The 19,949-nt window shown below is 48.0% G+C and overlaps 1 protein-coding gene across 6 annotated transcripts in view; it reads left to right on the top strand.

The window, feature by feature from the left end:
- The window catches only part of PRRC2B (proline rich coiled-coil 2B), a 105,368-nt gene that overhangs the window by 37,279 nt on the left and 48,140 nt on the right, over positions 1-19,949 (top strand). For 5 of the 6 annotated variants that reach the window (XR_004053945.1, XM_030919362.1, XM_030919363.1 and 2 more), the window contains exons 3-9: positions 285-462; positions 4,199-4,301; positions 7,051-7,123; positions 12,207-12,350; positions 15,078-15,319; positions 15,757-15,878; positions 16,337-16,479. Coding sequence is in view for 5 of the 6 variants with exons in the window: in XM_030919362.1 (XP_030775222.1) it covers positions 285-462; positions 4,199-4,301; positions 7,051-7,123; positions 12,207-12,350; positions 15,078-15,319; positions 15,757-15,878; positions 16,337-16,479 (1,005 nt within the window). In the remaining variant the exon portion in view is untranslated. The remainder of the gene's footprint in view (positions 1-284; positions 463-4,198; positions 4,302-7,050; positions 7,124-12,206; positions 12,351-15,077; positions 15,320-15,756; positions 15,879-16,336; positions 16,480-19,949) is intronic. The other variant, XM_030919364.1, reaches the window with a different exon arrangement.

Raw genomic sequence — 19,949 nt, 5'->3', positions numbered from 1 at the left:
CATGTCATAAAGTCCCCAAGCCTCATCCTGCCCACTAGTGAAATGGAAGCCTTTGTACAGGTTTCAGCAGCTCCTTTGTCCCTGTAGTCTTCAGTGCACAGCTTGTAAAGTGACTAAAGTGACACCAAACACTTGTTTGTTCCACTGCTGATCTGCCCTTTGTTTTTTGTTTCGTTAGCTTTGTCATGATCACTTAGAGGTTGAAAGAACAGCTAAATGCATCCGGCCTCTTTCCTTCTGTGACCTTTTTGTGTGGTGTCTGTTCCGTCCCCCTCTCCCTGCAGTTATTCCTAGACATGGCTTACAGAGTCTTGGGAAAGTTGCCGCAGCCCGGCGCATGCCACCGCCTGCAAACCTGCCGAGCTTGAAGTCTGAAAACAAAGGAAACGACCCCAACATCGTGATAGTACCCAAGGACGGGACGGGATGGGCAAACAAGCAGGATCAGCAAGACCCAAAGAGGTAAACGGAGGAGGTGGGTGGTGAGTGGGAGCTGGCACTCCAGGGGTGGTCCAGTATCCTTCCCTTTGGCAGACTAATCCCAGCCCTTTGACCACTGCAGCACTAGTCTTGCCGTGGCAGAGCTGGAAAACTGGGAGATGCAAATGAAGCCGCTTCCTCTCGGGCCCTGGTGCTTCGTGTGTTTCTTGTTCCCTGCCTTCATTTTTTCTGGCTTTTAGAGCCGATGGAGCAGCACATCTGTGGACAACCTTGTCCCCGGTGACCAGTTTCCCCCTGTGCCTTATTAGGAAAGGCCTCATCACCCCAGAGGAGCTTATGTAATGACTCAGAGCCAATTCCTGTAAGAAACACTGTGGACAGAGCTGGGGCTTGAGGACTTCATTCCTGGTGGTGGGTGTCTCTGTGAGCTGAACTCGGCAGAGAATCATGCAGCCTCCCTAATCGTGGGCCCAGCAGCTTCCCAGACAGAGGAGACTTCTGCTGTTGCTCTAAACAGACCCAGTCATCAGAGCAGTGCAGGACTTCCAGAAGCCCTAGGGGGCCGAGGGCGGCATGGTGCTGTCATCAGAGAAACAGCCCCTGTGTGGTGGGCTGAAAACAGGGCCTGGCTGCCTGGGGCCCACTTGGATGGCTGTACCTTTGTCTCCTACTGCAAGTCCTCTCTGAGTGTGCAGCCAGTGCTAAGACAATTCAGGGAAGGGGATGTGTTCAGGGAAGGACAGGGCCTTGTTGAGGCTGGCAGGCAGAAACCTGCTGCTGGGGTTTGCCTGTTAAGGAATGTGAACAAAGCTGTCTGGTGGCAGCGCCCTCCTGGCCTGCATCTCTGGTGGCCTCCGTGCTGACGTAGGAAACCAGACGGCAAAAGGGACCCAGATCTCAGCCTGCCGACCCCCGCATCCTTTTCTTTCAAGTCTGTGCTGGAAATGACCATGGCAGCTTTTGTAAAATTGTTGCCTGTAGTTACTTCAGACAAGATGTAGAGAGTGAGCTAGTTATTCAGCTAGATGATTATAAAGTAGTAATCACAATAGAGCCTTAGAAGTTATTTTTAAAATGTTTCTAACAGTTTGCTTAGGGATGGTATTGATGGGCGGTATAGCATAACTTTTGAAATCTGCCAGCCCTATGTGGTTTCCAGCTAGACCACTTACTAGCTTGATGGAACCTGGAGAATTGTTTGACTTCTGAGCCTCAGTGTCTCCCCTTGAAGTAGGAATGATACCTGGCTCTGCTGATAGTTACAAGGTATCCATGAGGCATCATTGATGGGCTAGCACAGATCAAGTGCTTAGCCCAAACCTGGCACAGAGGAGGGGCAGATACTGGCTGCTGTCATCATTCCATTCAAATGGTACTCATTCCATTTACACCATGAGCTCTGGAACAAAATGAATATTGCACATTTTAATGGAAGGACTGAAATGCCTCTGCACCACCAAAAGTTCTAGAGAGGACAGAGCATTACTCCCTCCTGTTGTCCAGCCTTTACTCTGCCTTGGCGGCTCCGGTGAGGGCTAGTTGTGTTGGAGCATGTCTACCAGGGAAGAGGTGAGGACGGAGTGTTGGTGAAGGCACAGATCCCGGTGTGGTTCTCTGCTGCCCCAGGCCACATCCTCCCACCAAGGTATCAGGTGGCAAGTGGGCCCACAACGTGGGGACTCAGTCCTTAGTTTTGGAGAACACAAAAGTGCGACTTCCTGGAAGCTTCTCTGTTAGGTAGAAGGAGATGTGAGAACCTAATCAGTACCTTCTGTTTGTAATAATCACGAATGTTGAGTTGCCTGGGTCAGGTGAATCTTGGAAGACGGTGTCTGTATAGAGTTTGGCTTCCATTTACAGATAAGCCACTTGTATTGGAGGAGTTCCCACCAGGAGGGTGGCTGCCCTCCTTGAATCTTGTTGAGTGGAAAGTTGCCTACAGTGACTGGAGGGCTGAGTTAGAGCAGAAACCTTCATTCGGCCATTTTTTGTTGATTTCATCACTTCACCTGTGGAGTGTAAATTCACTGACACAGCCTTTTTTGGAGGGCAGCCTGGCAATCGTTTAAACTTCAAAACATCTTTTGATCCAGCATTTCCATTTCTAAGGTCGTATGCCATGGAATTACTTACAGAAAAAGGGTGCAAAAATATATATTTTAAAAATTCTTGACTGGGTGCGGTGGCTCACACCTGTAATCCCAGCACTTTGGGAGGCCGAGGAGGGCGGATCACCTGAGGCCAGGAGTTCGAGACCAGCCTGACCAACATGGCAAAACCCGTCTCTACTAAAAATACAAAAATTAGCCGGGCATGGTGGTGCGTGCCTGTAATCCCAGCTACTCGGGAGGATGAGGCAGGAGAATCGCTTGAACCCGGGAGGCAGAGGTTGCTGTGAGTGGAGATCGTGCCATTGCACCTTAGCCTGAGTGACAGAGCGAGACTCCATCTCAAAAAAAAGAAAAAAAAATTCTTATTATAGGCCGGGTGCGGTGGCTCACGCCTGTAATCCCAGCACTTTGGGAGGCCGAACTGAGCGGATCACATGAGGTCAGGAGTTCGAGACTGGACTGGCCAACGTGGCGAAACCCCGTCTCTACTAAAAATACAGAAATTAGCCAGGCATGGTGGTGCATAACTGTAATCCCAGCTACTCGGGAGGCTGATGCAGGAGAATCGCTTGAACCTGGGAGACGGAGGTTGCAGTGAGCTGAGATCATGCCACTGTACTCCAGCCTGGGCGGCAGAATGAGACTCCGTCTAAAAAAAAAAATTCTTATTGCAGTTGTATCTGTAAGGGGGAAAAAAACCCATTTGAATGATTGGTTAAATTATGACCTGTCTAGTTGTATTATGTGGTCATTAAAAACAAAAGGAAGATCCATTTCTATGGTGATGAAAAGATGTTCAGATGCATGAAGTAGAAAAAGTCATAGAGCTTTATGTATGGGGTCACTCCACTTCTGTTGGAAAAATACTATCTTCCTGCAGTGTAAAACTCTGCTGGTTAAAAACAAAACGATATTAACGGATATAGAAAAGTCTGCTTGGAGTTTCTTTCTGGATGATGAGATCATGATGTTCTGTGTTACCTACTTTTATTTATAAGTTTATTTTTACTATGAGCATGTATTTCTTTTATAAGCTCAGAGAGGGTTAAAAAGTCACCCCTCTGAGTAGGTATGGGCTCTGGGTCTGGAATAAGGGGCACAAGCCTTTCATTCCAGTGATTCAGTTTCCCTGTTGGCGAATCCTTCACTTTCATTGTTTACAGTGAGCTTTTAGTTTTTGCAGACAGAAGGCTCTACAAGAAGGCAGAAAAGTTTCATTTTTAAAAAAGGAAAGGCCAGGCAAGGTGGCTCACACCTGTAGTTCCAGCTACTTGGAAGGCTGAGGTGAGAGGATTGCTTGAGGCTGGGAAGCGGAGGTTGCATTGAGCCAAGTTTACCCCACTACACTCTAGCCTCATGTTATCTAGTGATAACATGAGACCCCCTGTCTCGAAAAAAAAAGAAAAAGAAAGAGGCAGAGGACTGTCTTGTGCTAATTTTAAATGCCAGTGACTAGAACTAAAGCATGGTTTGTTTTCTCATTAGTTTTTGCCAGCATAAAAATCTGCTGGGAAAAGTCGTATTTTTGTTGGCCAGAGGAGGTCTGCTTCCTGTGAGCAGCTGAACAGCTGTGGCTCCTGAGAACGCAGAGACCTGGCCAGCGCACTCTATGCGGTGCCTGACCCCACTGCCCTGCCTTTGTCTAGTTCCAGTGCGACGGCCTCTCAGCCGCCGGAGTCGCTGCCGCAGCCGGGTTCGCAGAAATCTGTCTCCAATTTGCAGAAACCGACACAGTCAATCAGTCAGGAGGTAGGTGCTGGGACTCCATCCCAATTGTTTCCTGGGCATGGTAGCCCCTAAATGTCCTTGTTGCTGGGGGCTGGGAGGAGTTGCTACTGAGAAGTGTGGTTGTGCGTGGCCTGTCTATTCCAGAGGCACACCCAATGAGTGACTTTAGAAAACCAGCATGAGAAACTGTCGTGGTCACTGGTGAAGAAATTTAATCTGCAACTTTTGGAAAAAGACCTCAGATATGGTGCCTGTTGACTTACCTTGAGGCATAGTCACTCAGGCTGGACTGCAGACTAGTTCAGGGTGAAGCTCCATGGACGCGTCACGTGATCTCCATGGAAGCTTGGGTCACAAGAAGACAAAAAGTGGCAGGTCACAGAAAGGTTCACTGGCCGGGTGAGTTCGAAAAACAAAATGAAGCGAGCTCCTTTACTGCAGTACTTTTCAGTGCCTTTCATGTGCTAATACCTACTGTGGCTCTCTAAGAAGAGGATATAATGGGCAGCAGTCCCTAAATTTATTTGTCCCAGGAAACATTTCTTCACCGAATGTCTCTCGGGACTAATATCTCTTAGAATACGCTTTGGGAAATACGAAGCTACAATCCTTTAATTGTTGATACATTTTAAATGTTTCTCTAAGCAGAAAGTAATGTTTTCACCAAGCAAGAGCTCATAACACACTCAGTCCATCAGAGTCTCGCTACGGGTTTCTAGAGATTGGCAGGAGGATATACTTAGCCGGAGCTGGAAATCTGGATGAGAAGTCTGAATTTCTTAGAAGATGAAAAGAAATGTAGACATAGATACCTCATATTCACCAGCTCTCTTGGCAGCGGGAATGAACATATTTTGGTTTTGCTTTGCTGCATGGGCAATATGAGGTCTCAAATGTCATCCCCTCTCTGCTGTAACCATACTCAGGAAAGTCTGTGGCTTTGCCAGGACACCCTCTCCCTACCTAACACTGAACTGTGCTTTTAAAATTAAAGACAAAGAAGAAAAGAGGGGTCTGTGATCGTGCAAGACGCCCTTTTCATTGGCCTAAATCTACTGGGACGTTAGGCTAGTCAGAGTATTTAGAGTTGAGTTCCTTTCTGTTTTGCAGAATTTGAAAGAGAAGGAGTGAGCTGATAGAGCTCAGAGATCAGATTTGCCTCTGAAACCTGTTGAAGATGTATGTGCCCAGACCCCCACCACTGGGGGGGACTGTGGGTGAGGTCCTGGGCATCTGTTTGAATGAATTGCTGAAGGGGCAGCTCTATGCCAAATAAGGGGAACCCATTCTGGCCCTGGCACAGGGGTCACCATATCCGGTGCTCAGTGCTGCTTTGCTGCTACCTGGTGTCTCTCACATGTGAAGCGTAGGTAAGAAGAGGCACCCGGTGTTGGGCGAGTTTTAGAACATCTCCACGGAGGGATCACAGCAGCTCTGCTCTTGGGATGTAGTTTGCCAGCAGTCTCAGTAACACCTTCTTGGTCCTATGTGTGCTCTTTCTAGTTTAATGCCAGGGGAGTCATCCCTGTGACTGCAGAGGGGAGGGGAGTGGGGGGATGGGATTGCATTAGCATATTAAAGGCCCTCAGTGGAGACCTTATGTGGAGGGGAGCCCCTGTGCCCCCTGCTTGCTGCTGGATCTGAAGGCCTCTAGCCCAGCTGTGGGATGTATCTGGCCCCAGCTGCACTGCTTCCATTGTGCCACTGACCCCACCCTTCTGTAGTCCATGGCGGGGAAACTGTATAGGCGCCCCCGGCCACCAGTGTAAAAGCATTCAGGGCACCTCTGTGATGAGTAAATGGATTGCTGTACCCGGTCAGCTCTGCATCACAGACAAGAGAGACAGTTGTTTGCCTTGTGAGTGGATGGTGCTGGCTGAGGTGGGTGGGAGAGGGTAGTGATTTAATATAGCATTTCATCTAGTAAGTGGGGAAACTTCACAAAGCAGCAGCTTGTTTTGTGTATTTTTACCTTCAGTTAGAAGAAGGAGGCTGTAAGTTGAATGTTAGTTGAATGGAAAAGACGGGGTGAGCTTAGTGGTTAGAGACTCGAAAGGGCACTGGACATAGGCAGGCTGGAGACTGGTCCTGGTTCTGCTGTTCTGCATCTGACTCAGTCACTTTTCTCTGAGCCTCAGTGGTGAATGTGACTAGAGCCTCCCCAGGGTGTGGTGAGCATTTGGTCAGGCTGGGTGTGTCTCGCATAATGCTCACCCTGACGACTTTTCAGCAGAGGTGACCTGGTATGGTTCTCAGGAGGGGAGCTGTGCCTTGTAGAGTCACAGTCACTACAGAAGGTGCTGCAGCTGGCCCACCCAGCTCAAGATCTGGCACGTTGGCCTTCCCGTGTTCGTGTTCCTCGTTAGCAGCGGTGCAGTTTTAAAAACACGTGCCGGAACTTTGTCTCTGGAGCAAAATAAAGTAGCTCTATGTGGACATGGGAGGTTCCAGAGCACCGCATAGAGGGAGACAGGTTTGGGTCCTGGCTTTGCTGTGTCACTATCTATGTGACTTGAAGCTGATCACTCCCCAAATCCTGCTTCTTGTCTGCAGAGTGGGCCTGGCATTTTCTGGTCCCTGGGACTGCTGTGTGGAGTGTGCATTGCAGGGGTCGTTCAGGGCTTCGCTGCTGCTCAGAAAGTGGTGGTGGATGGATCCGTATAGGGTTCAAATCTAAGGGGCTGGCCTCTCAGCACCTTGTTGTAATGGGCTGTTACTGTACAGTGGAATAAGGGAGCTGGCCCTCTTCTGATTCTCTTCCTTCTTTCAGAATACAAATTCAGTGCCAGGTGGACCAAAGTCATGGGCACAGCTGAATGGAAAGCCAGTAGGACACGAAGGTGGTAAGTGCGCACGTGTGTGTGTGTGTGTGTTTGGGGACAGTGGGGAGGGGGAGGTAAATGCCTTTTCCAGAATGTCTGGTTGGGTCTAGGCACCCAGAAGCTTTGAGGACTCTTTTCCGCAAAGAGGTACTGTTCTGTGGAGCCCTTGCCTGTGCACAGCAGGGCACTGACTCTGCAGAGGGGCCAGCTCTTTGGTTTCTTTGGATGAGTGCTCTTGCTGAGACAGGAGTGCTGACTGGGCTGTGCTGCTGGTGGGCTCCTGTGTGCTCCGCGGTCGCGGCGTTGCCAACACCATCCGCTTCCTCTCTCCTGGGACCGCAGGAGGGAGGTGTCACGTGGTGTGGCTTGGGTTGATGAAGAAGCTGGCCGTGGGGTTGGAGTGGCCCGCCTGGAGGATGTTCTCTCCAAGCACTCCGAGGGTTACGTGGTGTTAACAGAAGTGCTGCGCCAAACACACTGGAAGCGGAACCCACTGTGCTGCTTCCGTGGAGCAGCTCAGGAGAAAGATGAGGGCGATGGACCCAAGGAAACAGTGTTCAGAGTTTTAAAAAATAAATGCATGGGAATTACACATTCACATGGCCTCCGAGGCAGGCCCAGGATAGTGGGCTAAAGCAGTTTGGTGAGTTCTGTGCATCCAGGCTGCCCTCCAGCCCCCACAGTCCTTGGAGAATGTGGGTCAGCAGATGTTCTTGAGAAAACCAGAAGATCTGGATTTTCCACATGAGCTCTTCTAATTTTTGATGATGGTCTAATTTTTTCAGACCAAACTAGGCAGCAGCTCTGAGTGGGAAGGAAAGTGGTCATGGTATGGGCAGACGATTCAAAGGAATATACTGGGGAAGGCCCACAATTCACTTTCTCCTGTAAAGCAGCACTGACTGCCCTTTTTTACCCTTTGCCCCCATCCTGGTATCACCTTCTGCCTCCTGCGCTACCCCTGCCATCCAAGGCTTCACCAGACTTGGTCTTTAGTAGTCTGTATTAGAAAACCAGCTGCACATCCTTCATTCCTTGAACCTCACCCCCAGCCTGCCATGCCTAGGAGGTCCTGCCCCTTATGGGTTGAAATCCCTGTGCTCAAAGGCTCTTCCCTCAGTCTCCAATGGGAAATGACCGATCAGTCAATGTGCCAATTGGATTTCAATGCCCCAGCCTCTCCCAAGGGGCTGAGGGTACAGATCAAGTGCCAGCAGGAGTGCGGTGGTGCGATTATAGCCATTGCAGCCTCGATCTCCCGGGCTCAAGCAATCCTCCCACCTCAGCTTCCTGAGTAGCTGGGACCACAGGTATTTACCACCACACCTGGCTGATTTTTTTTTTTTTTTTTTTTTCCATTTTGAGTAAAGACAAGATCTCACTATGTCGTCCAGGCTGGTCTTGAACTCCTAGGCTCAAGTGATCCTCCCACTTCAGCCTCCCGAGTAGCCGGGGGTGGGACCACAGGCGCATGCACCACCACGCCTGGCTTATTGATTGATTGAGTGATTGATTGATTGATTGATTGAGATGAGATCTCACTATGTTGCTCAGGCTGCTCTCCAACTCCTGGGCTCAAGTGATCCTCCTACCTTGGCCTCCCAGAGTTTTGGGATTACAGACGTAAGCCACCGTGCCTGGCCTCAAAAGGGTCTTTGAAGATGCTTTATGAAGAACATTCACTGGCCTTGTAACTGGTTCTTTGGCTTTCCATATTTTATATTTCTGTAAGGTAGAATTTTTTGTTTGTTTTGGTTTTTTTTTTTTTTGAGACAGTCTTGCTTTGTCACGCAGGCTGGAGTGCAGTGGCATGATAGCTCACTGCAAACTCTGTAAGGTTAGAATTTTTAAAAGTAGATAGAATATATTAGTTTTTATTTAAAAATAACTACAAAAATTAAAAGAAAAACCCCTGTATAAATTGGCCCAACTCCTATGGAAGCCAGTTTGGCACTGCCTGGCAAAATAACAACACATAATACCCTTTGACCTAGCAAGTGCACCCTGAGGAAATTACTCTACAAATTATACTTGCCCATGTGTGAAATGACCTGTGTACAAGACTATTCACTGCAGCATTCTAATAGCAAGAGATTGCAAACAGTCCCTTGAAATGCCTGTAAAATTATGGTACTTTAATGAAATGTGATTTGGCTATAAAGAAAAAAAGCAGTTTTCTATTGATTTGGCAAGATCTCCAGGTGAAGAAAAGTACAGAATGGTATGTATAGTATCTTACCATTTGTGTAAAAAATGGGGGTGAGGGCTGGATGTGGTGACTCACACCGGTAATCCCAGCACTTTGGGAGGCTGAGGCAAAGGGATTGCTTGAGTCCAGTAGTTTGAGACCAGCCCGGACAACATGGCAAAACCCTGTCTCTATAAGAAACACAAAAAATCAGCCAAGTGTAGTGGCAGACACCTGTAGTCCCAGCTACTTGGGAGGCCAAGGTGAGAGGATTGGTTGAGCCCAGGAGTTTAAGTCCAGCCTGAAAAGCATAGCAAGACCCTATCTCTACTCAAAATTTAAAAAAAGAAAGAAAATAATTGCAGGCAGAAACCTGCCAGCTCACAGAATTGACACACTGGGCAGGGTGGGGGCCAAGTGTAAAAGTCAGTTTTGGTTCCCCATCTTGTGCGAGAGTCACGCATCTATGACACTCTCAGGAGTGTGGGGATTGGAGGGTGTTGTCCACAAGTGTTTTCATGACTCTTTGGAATTCAAAAGGGCTTTTCCTGAATTGATAGACTAAATTGATAAGTCACCTAAAACAGACCCAGGAGACCTGATTGCATATTTGGGCAGAGGTCAGAGACTCGGACACCAGCTGCTACCCCACCAGTGGCTCAGCCTGTGACCTTGGAAGAAGCCCTCCGACTTTCCTGCCTCAGTTTCTTATGGTGGGGAACAGATGGCAGGTAAACATCATAAAGCATTGAGACCTTATGAATACTGGTATTTTGCTGTGAGACTTTTTTCCTACCCTTTATCCTTATTAAGATTAATTCATGCTTACAATAATATCTTCATGATTCTTGAAGCAGAAGAAGGAGATGGAACAGCAATATTGGACAGATGCTGGTTATTTTCCTAATTTCAAATCTACCATATTTTGTATTTTTTTTTTTTTTTTTTTTTTTTTGAGGCAGGGTTTCGTTCTGTTGCCCATGGGGGCTGCAGTGCAGTAGCGCAATTTTGGCTCACTATAGCCTCAGTCTCCTGGGCTCAAGCAGTCCGCCCACCTCAGCCTCCCAAGTAGCTGGGACTCCAGGCACACACCACCATGCCTGGCTAATTTTTGTGATTTTTGTAGTGATGGGATTTCATCTTGTTGTCTAGGCTGGTCATTCTGTATTTTAAAAATGAGAGTTTTTATTTGATTCTTGCCAGTGACCTTCTACCATAATGAAGCGACTGAGTCAGAGCCCCCTTCACAGAGCCCCAGAGCTGCTTCATGACACTTGGAGGCCATCTCTGGCTGACCATTGGTGAATGGTGTCCAGTCTCACCCTGTCAAGTTTATTTGAGCAAATTGCTGCCACATGCCTGTGTGGTGATCCAGCCGCGCCTTGCCGGCACCGTCAGCTTTAGTGAACAGGTCCATGGATCAGTGGTGCTAAGAATAATTTAAACTGCTTAGGGGAAGACTGGGGTTTAGCTGCATAGGGAACAAGGCATTCCACAGGGGGCCATTTGTTGTGTGGTGTCGCCCCTGTTCCTAGATTTCTCCTGTCTGGAGTGTGCTGTGTATTCCAGATCAGAAGACATGTGCCATTTTTAATCTGTTCATCTGAAAATGGTGGCAGAACCTCTGCTAAGTTCTGTGTGTAAGGGAACAACATTAGGAAAGTCTTCTTCTCTAAAGCAGGTTGTAATGTCAAGGAATGAATGAAAGAATGAAGAAATAAACTGTTCCCAGGATTATAAGAGTGGAATGTTTGGCCTTGCAGGGCTCAAGGAACTTAGTAGAAAATGCAGAAGGACAGGTGAATGAGGAGGTCCTCGTGTGTACATCTAATTTCCACCTGATGTTATCAGCAGCTTTTATGTTACGTTACGTTACGTTACGTTGCTTCTTTGAGACGGAGTCTCAGTCTGTTGCCCAGGCTGGAGTGCAGTGGCTCACTGCAAGCTCCATCTCCTGGGTTCACAGCGTTCTCCTGCCTCAGCCTCCCAAGTAGCTGGGACTACAGGCGCCCGCCACCATGCCTAGCTCATTTTTTTTTTTATTTTTAGTAGAGACGGAGTTTCACCATGTTAGCCAGGATGGTCTCAATCTCTTGACCTCATGATCCTCCTGCCTCGGCCTCCCAAAGTGCTGGGATTACAGGCGTGAGCCACCGCGCCCGGCCTGTTTTATTATTTTTAGAGAGAGGGTCTCACTTTGTCACCTAGGCTGGAGTGCGGTGGCGCGATCTTGGCTTACTGCAACCTCCACCTCCCGGGCTCAAGCGATCCTCCTACCTCAGCCTCCTGAGTAGTTGGGACTACAGGCGCCTGCTACCAAGCTAATTTTTTGTAATTTTTAGTAGAGACAGGGTTTTGCCATGTTGCCCAGGCTGGTCTTGAACTCCTGAGCTCAAGTGATCCACCCGCCTCGGCCTCCCAAAGTGCTAGGATTACAGGTGTGAGCCACTGTATCTGGCAAAAGCAGCATCTTAATCCTTTTGGGGTCGCCTGGGGCAGGGATGGCAGCATTCTCTGTAGGTGTTGCCTCCACAGGAAAGCAGTTGCCTTCTTGGCCTCCCCTGGGCTGATTTTATAGGAGGCGGTGCTTGTCTGTGGCCCCAGGCAGTCTGCAGAACCTTCCCTGCTGGGGCAGGCTGTGGCCTGGAGTTGCTGTGATATCTTACCCCATTCCCTTTGTAAGCAGGCACTGGTCCCTGCAGGTCAGCTGGGAAGGGGCCTCATGATGTCAGCAGCAGCCTCCCTTGCCACCCTCAGCGCCCCCCGGTGGCATCTGCCAGCACAGAGCACCCTTGTGACAAGGCTCCCTTAGAAAGCCCACTTGCAGGCAACATGTCTTCCAAGGTGTGGAGCTGGGAAGCAGACGACTGATGACTCCATCTCACTTCCTCCATGTCTACCCCGTCTTCTTGACAGGTTTAAGGGGCTCAAGCCGACTGTTATCCTTCTCTCCCGAGGAATTTCCGACGCTGAAAGCAGCTGGAGGGCAGGACAAGGCTGGCAAAGAAAAGGGCGTCTTAGATCTGTCGTATGGGCCAGGACCAAGCCTCCGCCCTCAGAGTAAGTGACCGCAGCCTCTGGGCACTCGATGGAGTCACAGAACTTCCTCCCCTCATCTCTCTGTGCTCCTAGAAGGGTGCTGATGTCACTGGGGTCTCCAGTTCGAGCTGGAAATGTGGCTCTTTGGCTCGTACCCGATCTGTGCGTCCATTGGACTTGCTGCCTAGGCCATTGGGCATTGTGCCTTTTTTGTCTCTTGGGTTGGGCCAGGCCTGTCCCCTCCCCCTCTGTCATCCGGTTGTTAGTTTTGCTGTGCCTGGTAACTGTGGTAAGGACGGACAAAGGACCAATTAACTCAGGTCCCCAGTTCAGGAGCTTGTTTTCTAAAGCTCCCAATCCTAGCTGCGTCTAGTCAGAATCACTGGGGAGCTGGTGAAGGAGTCTGATTTCCAGTCCTCCCCTCCCCCAGCCCAGTTAGGACCTGTAGTTTTAACCCATTCCTCTGGGGATTGTGACTTAAATCAGCCGGCACTGTTCTCTACTGCTCCCTCATCTTAGGTCGGCCAGGGAAGGGGCCAGATTGTGTAGCACTTCTTTTTTTTATTTTTTATTTTATTTATTTTATTTTTTATTTTTTATTTTTTTGAGACGGAGTCTCGCTCTGTCACCCAGGCTGGAGTGCACTGGCCAGATCTCAGCTCACTGCAAGCTCCGCCTCCTGGGTTCACGCCATTCTCCTGCCTCAGCCTCCCAGGTAGCTGGGACTACAGGCGCCGCCACCTCGCCCGGCTAGTTTTTTGTATTTTTTAGTAGAGACGGGGTTTCACCGGGTTAGCCAGGATGGTCTCGATCTCCTGACCTCGTGATCCGCCCGCCTCGGCCTCCCAAAGTGCTGGGATTACAGGCTTGAGCCACCGCGCCTGGCCTGTGTAGCACTTCTTGCTGGAAATTCCTCCTTGGAAGTCGAGGGTGGCTGAAGGTTAAGGTGGTGTTTAGGAATGCGATTTTCCACGTGTTCTACTCAGGGATTTTGAAGTGGCTCATGTAGTCCAGGGGACTTGATCAGGTCTTGAAACATGAGGGCCTTTTGTTTGCTTGTCTTGAGGCCTCTCCCATTCAAGTCAGAAGTGATGTCCTGTAAGTCAGTGATCACTGTGCATGTGTCTTACTTAAACCAGCACTCACTGCCTTTCCAGTGGCCCACACAGGACTGGTTTATTTTGCTTCGTAGTTTTTTTTTTTTTTTTTTTTTTTTTTTTTTTGAGATGGAGTTTCACTCTTGTTGTCCAGAGTGGAGTGCAATGGTACGATCTCGGCTCACCACAACCTCCGCCTCACGGGTTCAAATGATTCTCCTGCCTCAGCCTCCTGAGTAGCTGGGATTACAGGCATGCACCACCACGCCCGGCTAATTTTGTATTTTTAGTAGAGGCGGAGTTTCTCCATGTTGGTCAGGCTGGTCTTGAACTCCTGACCTCTGATGATCCGCCCCTCTCAGCCTCCCAAAGTGCTGGGATTACAGGCGTGAGTCACCATGCCCGGCCTTTTTATTTATTTACTTATTTTGAGACAGAGTCTTGCTCTGTCCCCCAGGCTGGAGTGCAGTGGTGCGATCTTGGCTCACTGCAACCTCTGCCTCCCAGGTTCAACCGATTCTCCTGCCTCAGTCTCCTGAGTAACTGGGACTACAGGCGCCCGCCACCATGCCTGACTAATTTTTTGTATTTTTAGTAGAGATGGGGTTTCACCGTGTTAGCCAGGATGGTCTCAATCTCCTGACCTTGTGATCCACCTGCCTCGGCCTCCCAAAGTGCTGGGATTACAGGCGTGAGCCTCCGCGCCTGGCCTGTTTGCTTCATTTTAGGGGACATGAATTATATCTTTCTGGGATTAATTAAGATGAGCTGCTTTGTGGGACTATAAAAATGCGGACGTAGAAGAAGCTTCTAAGCATCAGTTCCATCTCCTCCTTGGAGAAGACGAGGAAACATGGATGGGGTGACCTCGCCTTGCCCCAGTTCTCACAGCAAAGGGGTTGAAGAACTGGGGTCAGACACGTCCTGGGTCTCTTTCCCTTAAGGGTTGTGTAACTCAGAGACTGTTGTGCTTCAGCTTCTAACCAAAAGGTGACCGAAAACAGGGACCTGTTGTCTCATTTGATTTCTTGTTGGCCTCTAATAATTTCCACCCGATCTTACTACATTTGGCAATAGAAAGCATCATTTAAAAAAGACAGGTCGGCAGGTTTCCGCCTGTGGGCTACACAAGTGCCCCGCACCGCCGCTGGAAGGACAGCAGCTGCACTTTGCCTATCTTGTGGGCTGGGGGATCTTTATTAAAAGGTGCCACTGCTAATCAAAGCCTGAAACCACCGCGCCTGGAACTCGCTCCTGTTTTAATGTGTAGTCCAGTGCTGACCCTAAGTGGGCTGGTCAGCGTTCGTTGAAGGAATGACCCAAGGCTGTTTTCATCAGGGCCGTCTTCCTATCTCTGGGTGGAAGACTAGGGGGAAGGGTGGTGATTGTTACTCACTGATGAAGCCTTCTCTCTGAGTAGATCTCATTTTATATTTCACAGTCAGACTTCCCTCAGCAAGTTCGTCCCCATTGGCCAAGGGTCTGCCCCAACCTTCCCTGACAGATTTTAACAGTTCTTCACTTTTGGTGTTTTTTGTTTTTCATTTCATTTTTTTGTTGAAGGAGGGGGTCCCTTGACCTTCAGAACCTCATACGATCCCTCCTTCCCCCTCCTCTTCCCTCTCCCCTTTTGCCCCCTTTCAATTTCCAGATGTGACAAGCTGGAGGGAGGGCGGTGGGCGACACATAATTTCTGCCACGTCTCTGAGCACCTCCCCAACTGAGCTGGGCAGCAGGAACTCGAGTACGGGAGATGGAGCCCCCTCCTCGGCATGTACCAGCGATTCTAAGGACCCCTCTCTCCGCCCGGCTCAGCCTGTCCGAAAAGGGGCTTCACAGTTCATGGGAAATGTATACCACCCACCTACATACCATGATATGCTTCCTGCTTTTGTAAGTCTTCAGAGTGTACTTTTTTCCCCCCATCAAGTTGGATTGTGTCCAGCAGATAGGTCAAGTGGTTGAATGTCCCCCTTGGGGTCTCCTCTTGGCCCTGTTACCCTACTTCTGAGGCTTCCACTCGTTTTGCATTTTCTCTCCCTGCTTTTTAAATCTTCAGGGCCTCTGGCTTCTTTCCCTGGTGATGTGGATATCATTTTAGTCTTTGGTTCTTTAGAAACAGGAGAGGCAGGTTTTCCCTGACATAGGTCCCCAGGTCTACTTACAGCAGGAATGAAATGGGGGAGATGGCGGTAGGATTAATTAGGAAACCCCAAGACTTTCCTGTTTCTTTTTCCCATTTTCCACTTTACAAAACACATTCTGATTTAAGTGGAGATTGCAATTTGGGCCATTACCAGCAAATCCTGTTCATCGATGTTATGTTTCAGATGTGTTCGCCAAAGTCATCAGAAAACCAGGGTACAGTGGAACGAGGCTCTTTTCCCCTTCCTCAGCTCCGCCTTGAACCTCGAGTTCCTTTTAGACAGTTCCAGATGAATGACCAAGACGGGTGAGTCCATTGCGTTACAGTCACGTGTGTAGAGATGAGTCCGGTGGTGATTCTGGTCAGGATGAGGGCATGATGAACAGAAGTGCTGTGTCTCCTGGAGACCACAGAGAACTTTACCAGCTCAGCGTGGCAGGGTGTGTGGGGTGGTGGCTGGAATTCAGAGCTGATTGAGAGATTGAGTCATGATTTCAGGTGCCTGGTAGAGTTGAAGTTCTGGCACGTGCATGTTGGTGCTGCCCTAGGCCTTAGCGACCAGCATGTAAAACTGCAGGACAAAGCAGAACTTCTTTCTGGGATGTACTTGTTTGCTCATTATATATTTCTTTTAAAGGAACTGATAGAAATATTAAACATGAACCTTTGCAGTGTGGAACTTATTTTTGGAAAGGTATTTGATTTTGCTTCCGTCTGTAGACTGAACATGATTCCATCATCTTTACTTTTCTCTCTTTTATCAGAAAAGAAAACAGGCTGGGAGTGTCTCGCCCACTCCGCCCGCTAAGGCAGCTGGTGGAGCGGGCACCACGGCCCACCATTATCAACGCAGAAAACCTGAAGGGCCTTGACGATCTGGACGCCGATGCCGATGATGGCTGGGCAGGTGGGCAGAGAAGCACGGATGGTTTAGACGGGCAGGACCAAAATACATCTGTGCTTACCAGGGATGGAAACCCCGTGGCGCCACTGTGTGTTTTCCCTTGGCAAGATAGGGACTAAGAGCAGGACAGGGAAGCAGCCCCGATGCCCTCCTTCCTCATTTACTCCCCGACTAGCGGTTCCTTCCTGGCCAAGCCATTAGCTTCTTTTGGTTTCTAGTCTTGACCTTACAGTTTTGTTGTTAACTTTTAAAAAATTATTAATGATACAAAATTTAAACAAAAAAGAAAATAATAACTCCCAACGACTGATCACTCAGGTTCAATGAGTACCAATGTTCTGCCATTCAGTTTTTGTTTAATATTTTTCCAAGAGACAGGGTTTCAGCTACTCTGGGCATACTACCTATTGGTTAACCCTGCTTTGCAAGGAGCAGTAAAAAAAATAAAAAGGAAGGCTGGGCATGGTGGCTCACACCTGTAATCCCTTTGGGAGGCCGAGGTGGGCAGATCACGAGGTCAGGAGATCGAGACCATCCTGTCTAACATGGTGAAATACTGTCTCTACGAAAAATACAAAAATCAGCCAGGTGTGGTGGCGCACACCTGTAATCCCAGCTACTCAGGAGGCTGAGGAAGGAGAATCACTTGAACCCAGGAAGCAGAGGTTGCAGTGAGCTGAGATCGTGCCACTGCACTCCAGCCTAGGTGACGGAGCGAGACACCGTCTCAAAAAGGAAAAAAAAAACGGATAGAGAAAGGGTCTGGCTGTGTTTCCCATTCTGGAGTGGAGTGGCTGTTCGCAGAGTCCATCATGGTGAACTGCAGCCTCAAACTCTTCCTCCTGCCTCAGCCTCTGGAGTAGCTGGAACTACACGTGGGTGCCACAAACCTGGCTTGTTCTGCCACTCTTACTCCTTTATCCCTACCCACTCCCTATCCCCCAACCTGATTATTTTCTTTCATAATTTTTTTTATTTATTTTCAGGTAGATTTTAATTACAGTGAAAGGCACTCATGTCACATTTTACCTGTACAGTTTTACAAATGGATACGTGTATATCATACACATCCATATCCAGAGAGAAAGAGAGAACATTTCCCTCACCACCCCAGGCTTCCTCATTGCCTCTCCAGAGTTCTGCCCTGCGACTGCTCACCGGCCTGCTGCTCTTCTGATTCACTTTACCCTAGATTAGTTTTGCCTAGTTATCAGACTTCAGATGAGTGGAGTCATACAGTTTTTACTCTTGTATGGTTTTCATATTCATCAGTGTTGTTTATATGTCAGTTGCTTTTAGTTGCTGAGATATGTCCTAATGCATCAATATACTGTGATTTGTTTATTCATTCAAAAGCCCCACTCTACACCGTACTTCTGTTTCTCTTGGGTAAATATCTAGAATTGTTGGGTCAATGGGTAGGCATAGGATTAAGTGTTTAAGACCTGTCCAAACCTTTTCTCCTGGTGGTTATGCCATTTTACATTCCCAACAGCAGTGTGTGAGAATTTGGTAGGTCTGGAGCTTACATTTTGGTGTTCATCTTTTTTTTTTTTTTTTTTTTTAAAAGAGACAGAGTCTCACTTTGTTTCCTAGGTTGCAGTGCAGTGGTGTGATCAAAGCTCACTGCAGCCTTGAACATGTTTGTCTTTTTAATTTTAGCCATTCTAGTGGGTGTTTAGTGGTGTCTCATTGTGCTTTTAATTTGCGTGTTGCTGATGACTAATGATGATAAACACACTTTTAGGTGCTGTTTGACAACTGATATATTGTCCTTTGTTTGGTGTCTGAATTTTAAAAAATTGGTAGGATACCAGCCCTGGATACAGACCCTTTGCAACTTTTATTTTGCAAATATATTTACATATCGCATTCTTTGTCTTAATTTTTTTAAACACTGTTTTGATGAGCAGAAGTTTGAATTTTGAAGTTTAATTTATAAATTTGGGTTTTTTGTGGTTATTATTTTTGTGTCCTGTTTAAAAAAATGTTTGCGGCCGGGCGCGGTAGCTCAAGCCTGTAATCCCAGCACTTTGGGAGGCCGAGACGGGTGGATCACGAGGTCAGGAGATCGAGACCATCCTGGCTAACATGGTGAAACCCCGTCTCTACTAAAAAAAATACAAAAAACTAGCCGGGCGAGGTGCCGGGCGCCTGTAGTCCCAGCTACTCCGGAGGCTGAGGCAGGAGAATGGCGTAAACCCAGGAGGCGGAGCTTGCAGTGAGCTGAGATCCGGCCACTGCACTCCAGCCTGGGCGGCAGAGCGAGACTCCGTCTCAAAAAAAAAAAAAAAAAAAAAGTTTGCTTTCCCTTGGTGGTAAAGATATTCCTAGATGTTTTATAGTTTTAACTATTAATTTTAGGTCTTTGATCCACATTGGATTAATTTTTGTATATGGTATAAGATAGGAGTCAAGGTTTGTTTTTTCCCATATGGCCAGTTCTCCACAACATTTGTTGATAAGACTTTCCCTATCGAATTGCTTCGGAACCTTTGCCAAAAATCAATTGACTATAAAAGCATTGGTCTATTTCTGGACACTGTTCCATTGATCTATTTGTTCCTCATGCCAATACCACACTGTGGGTTTATAGTAAACTTTAAATTTCAGTAGTGTAAGTTTTCCAACATTGTTCTTTTCCAAGATTGTTTGCTTCCGCATAAATTTAGAATCAACCTGTCAGTATTTACAAAGAGCCCGTGGGCATTTTGATTAGGATTATGTTGAATCTGTGATGAGATAAGTGACATCTTAATTTTTTGTTTGTCTTTTTTTCCGAGACAGAATCTTGCTCTGTCGCCCAGGTTGGAGTTCAGTGGCACGATCTCGGCTCATTGCAACCTCCTCCTCTCAGGTTAAGTGATTCTTCTGCCTCAGCCTCCTGAGTGGCTGGAATGACAGGCGTGCACCACCATGCCCAGCTAATTTTTGTATTTTTAGTAGAGACGGGGTTTCACCACGTTGGCCAGGCTGGTCTCGAACTCCTGACCTTGTGATCTGCCTACCTCAGCATCCCAAAGTGCTGGGATTACAGACATGAGTCACTGCGCCTCGCCTGACATCTTAACTTTGAAACTTGGTGGTGTTTTTTTTTTTTTTTTTTTTTTTTTTGATATGGCTGGAGTGCAATGGCATTATCTCAGCTCACAGCAGCCTCTGCTTCCTGGGTTCAAGCGATTCTCATGTCTCAGTCTCCCAAGTAGCTGGGATTACAGATGTGGGCCACTTCGCCCAGCTAACTGTTAATATTTTTAGTAGAGATGAAGTTTCACCATGTTGGCCAGACTGGTCTCGAACTCCTGACCTCAGGTGATCGGCCTGCCTTGTGGCCTCCCAAAGTGTTGGGATTACAGGTATGAGCCACCATGCCCGGCCCTTAATTTTGAATCTTTAGGTTCAGGAACCTGGTGTATCTCTTTTTTAGGGCTTTCATTTCTCTCAGCAGTGTCTTCAGAGTTTTCATGTAGAGG

The sequence above is a fragment of the Rhinopithecus roxellana genome, chromosome 16 (genome assembly GCF_007565055.1).
Source record: "Rhinopithecus roxellana isolate Shanxi Qingling chromosome 16, ASM756505v1, whole genome shotgun sequence".
NCBI classification, from domain to species: Eukaryota; Metazoa; Chordata; class Mammalia; order Primates; family Cercopithecidae; genus Rhinopithecus; species Rhinopithecus roxellana.
Note: the sequence above shows the minus strand (reverse complement) of the source record. Positions and strands in the feature narration are given on the sequence as shown.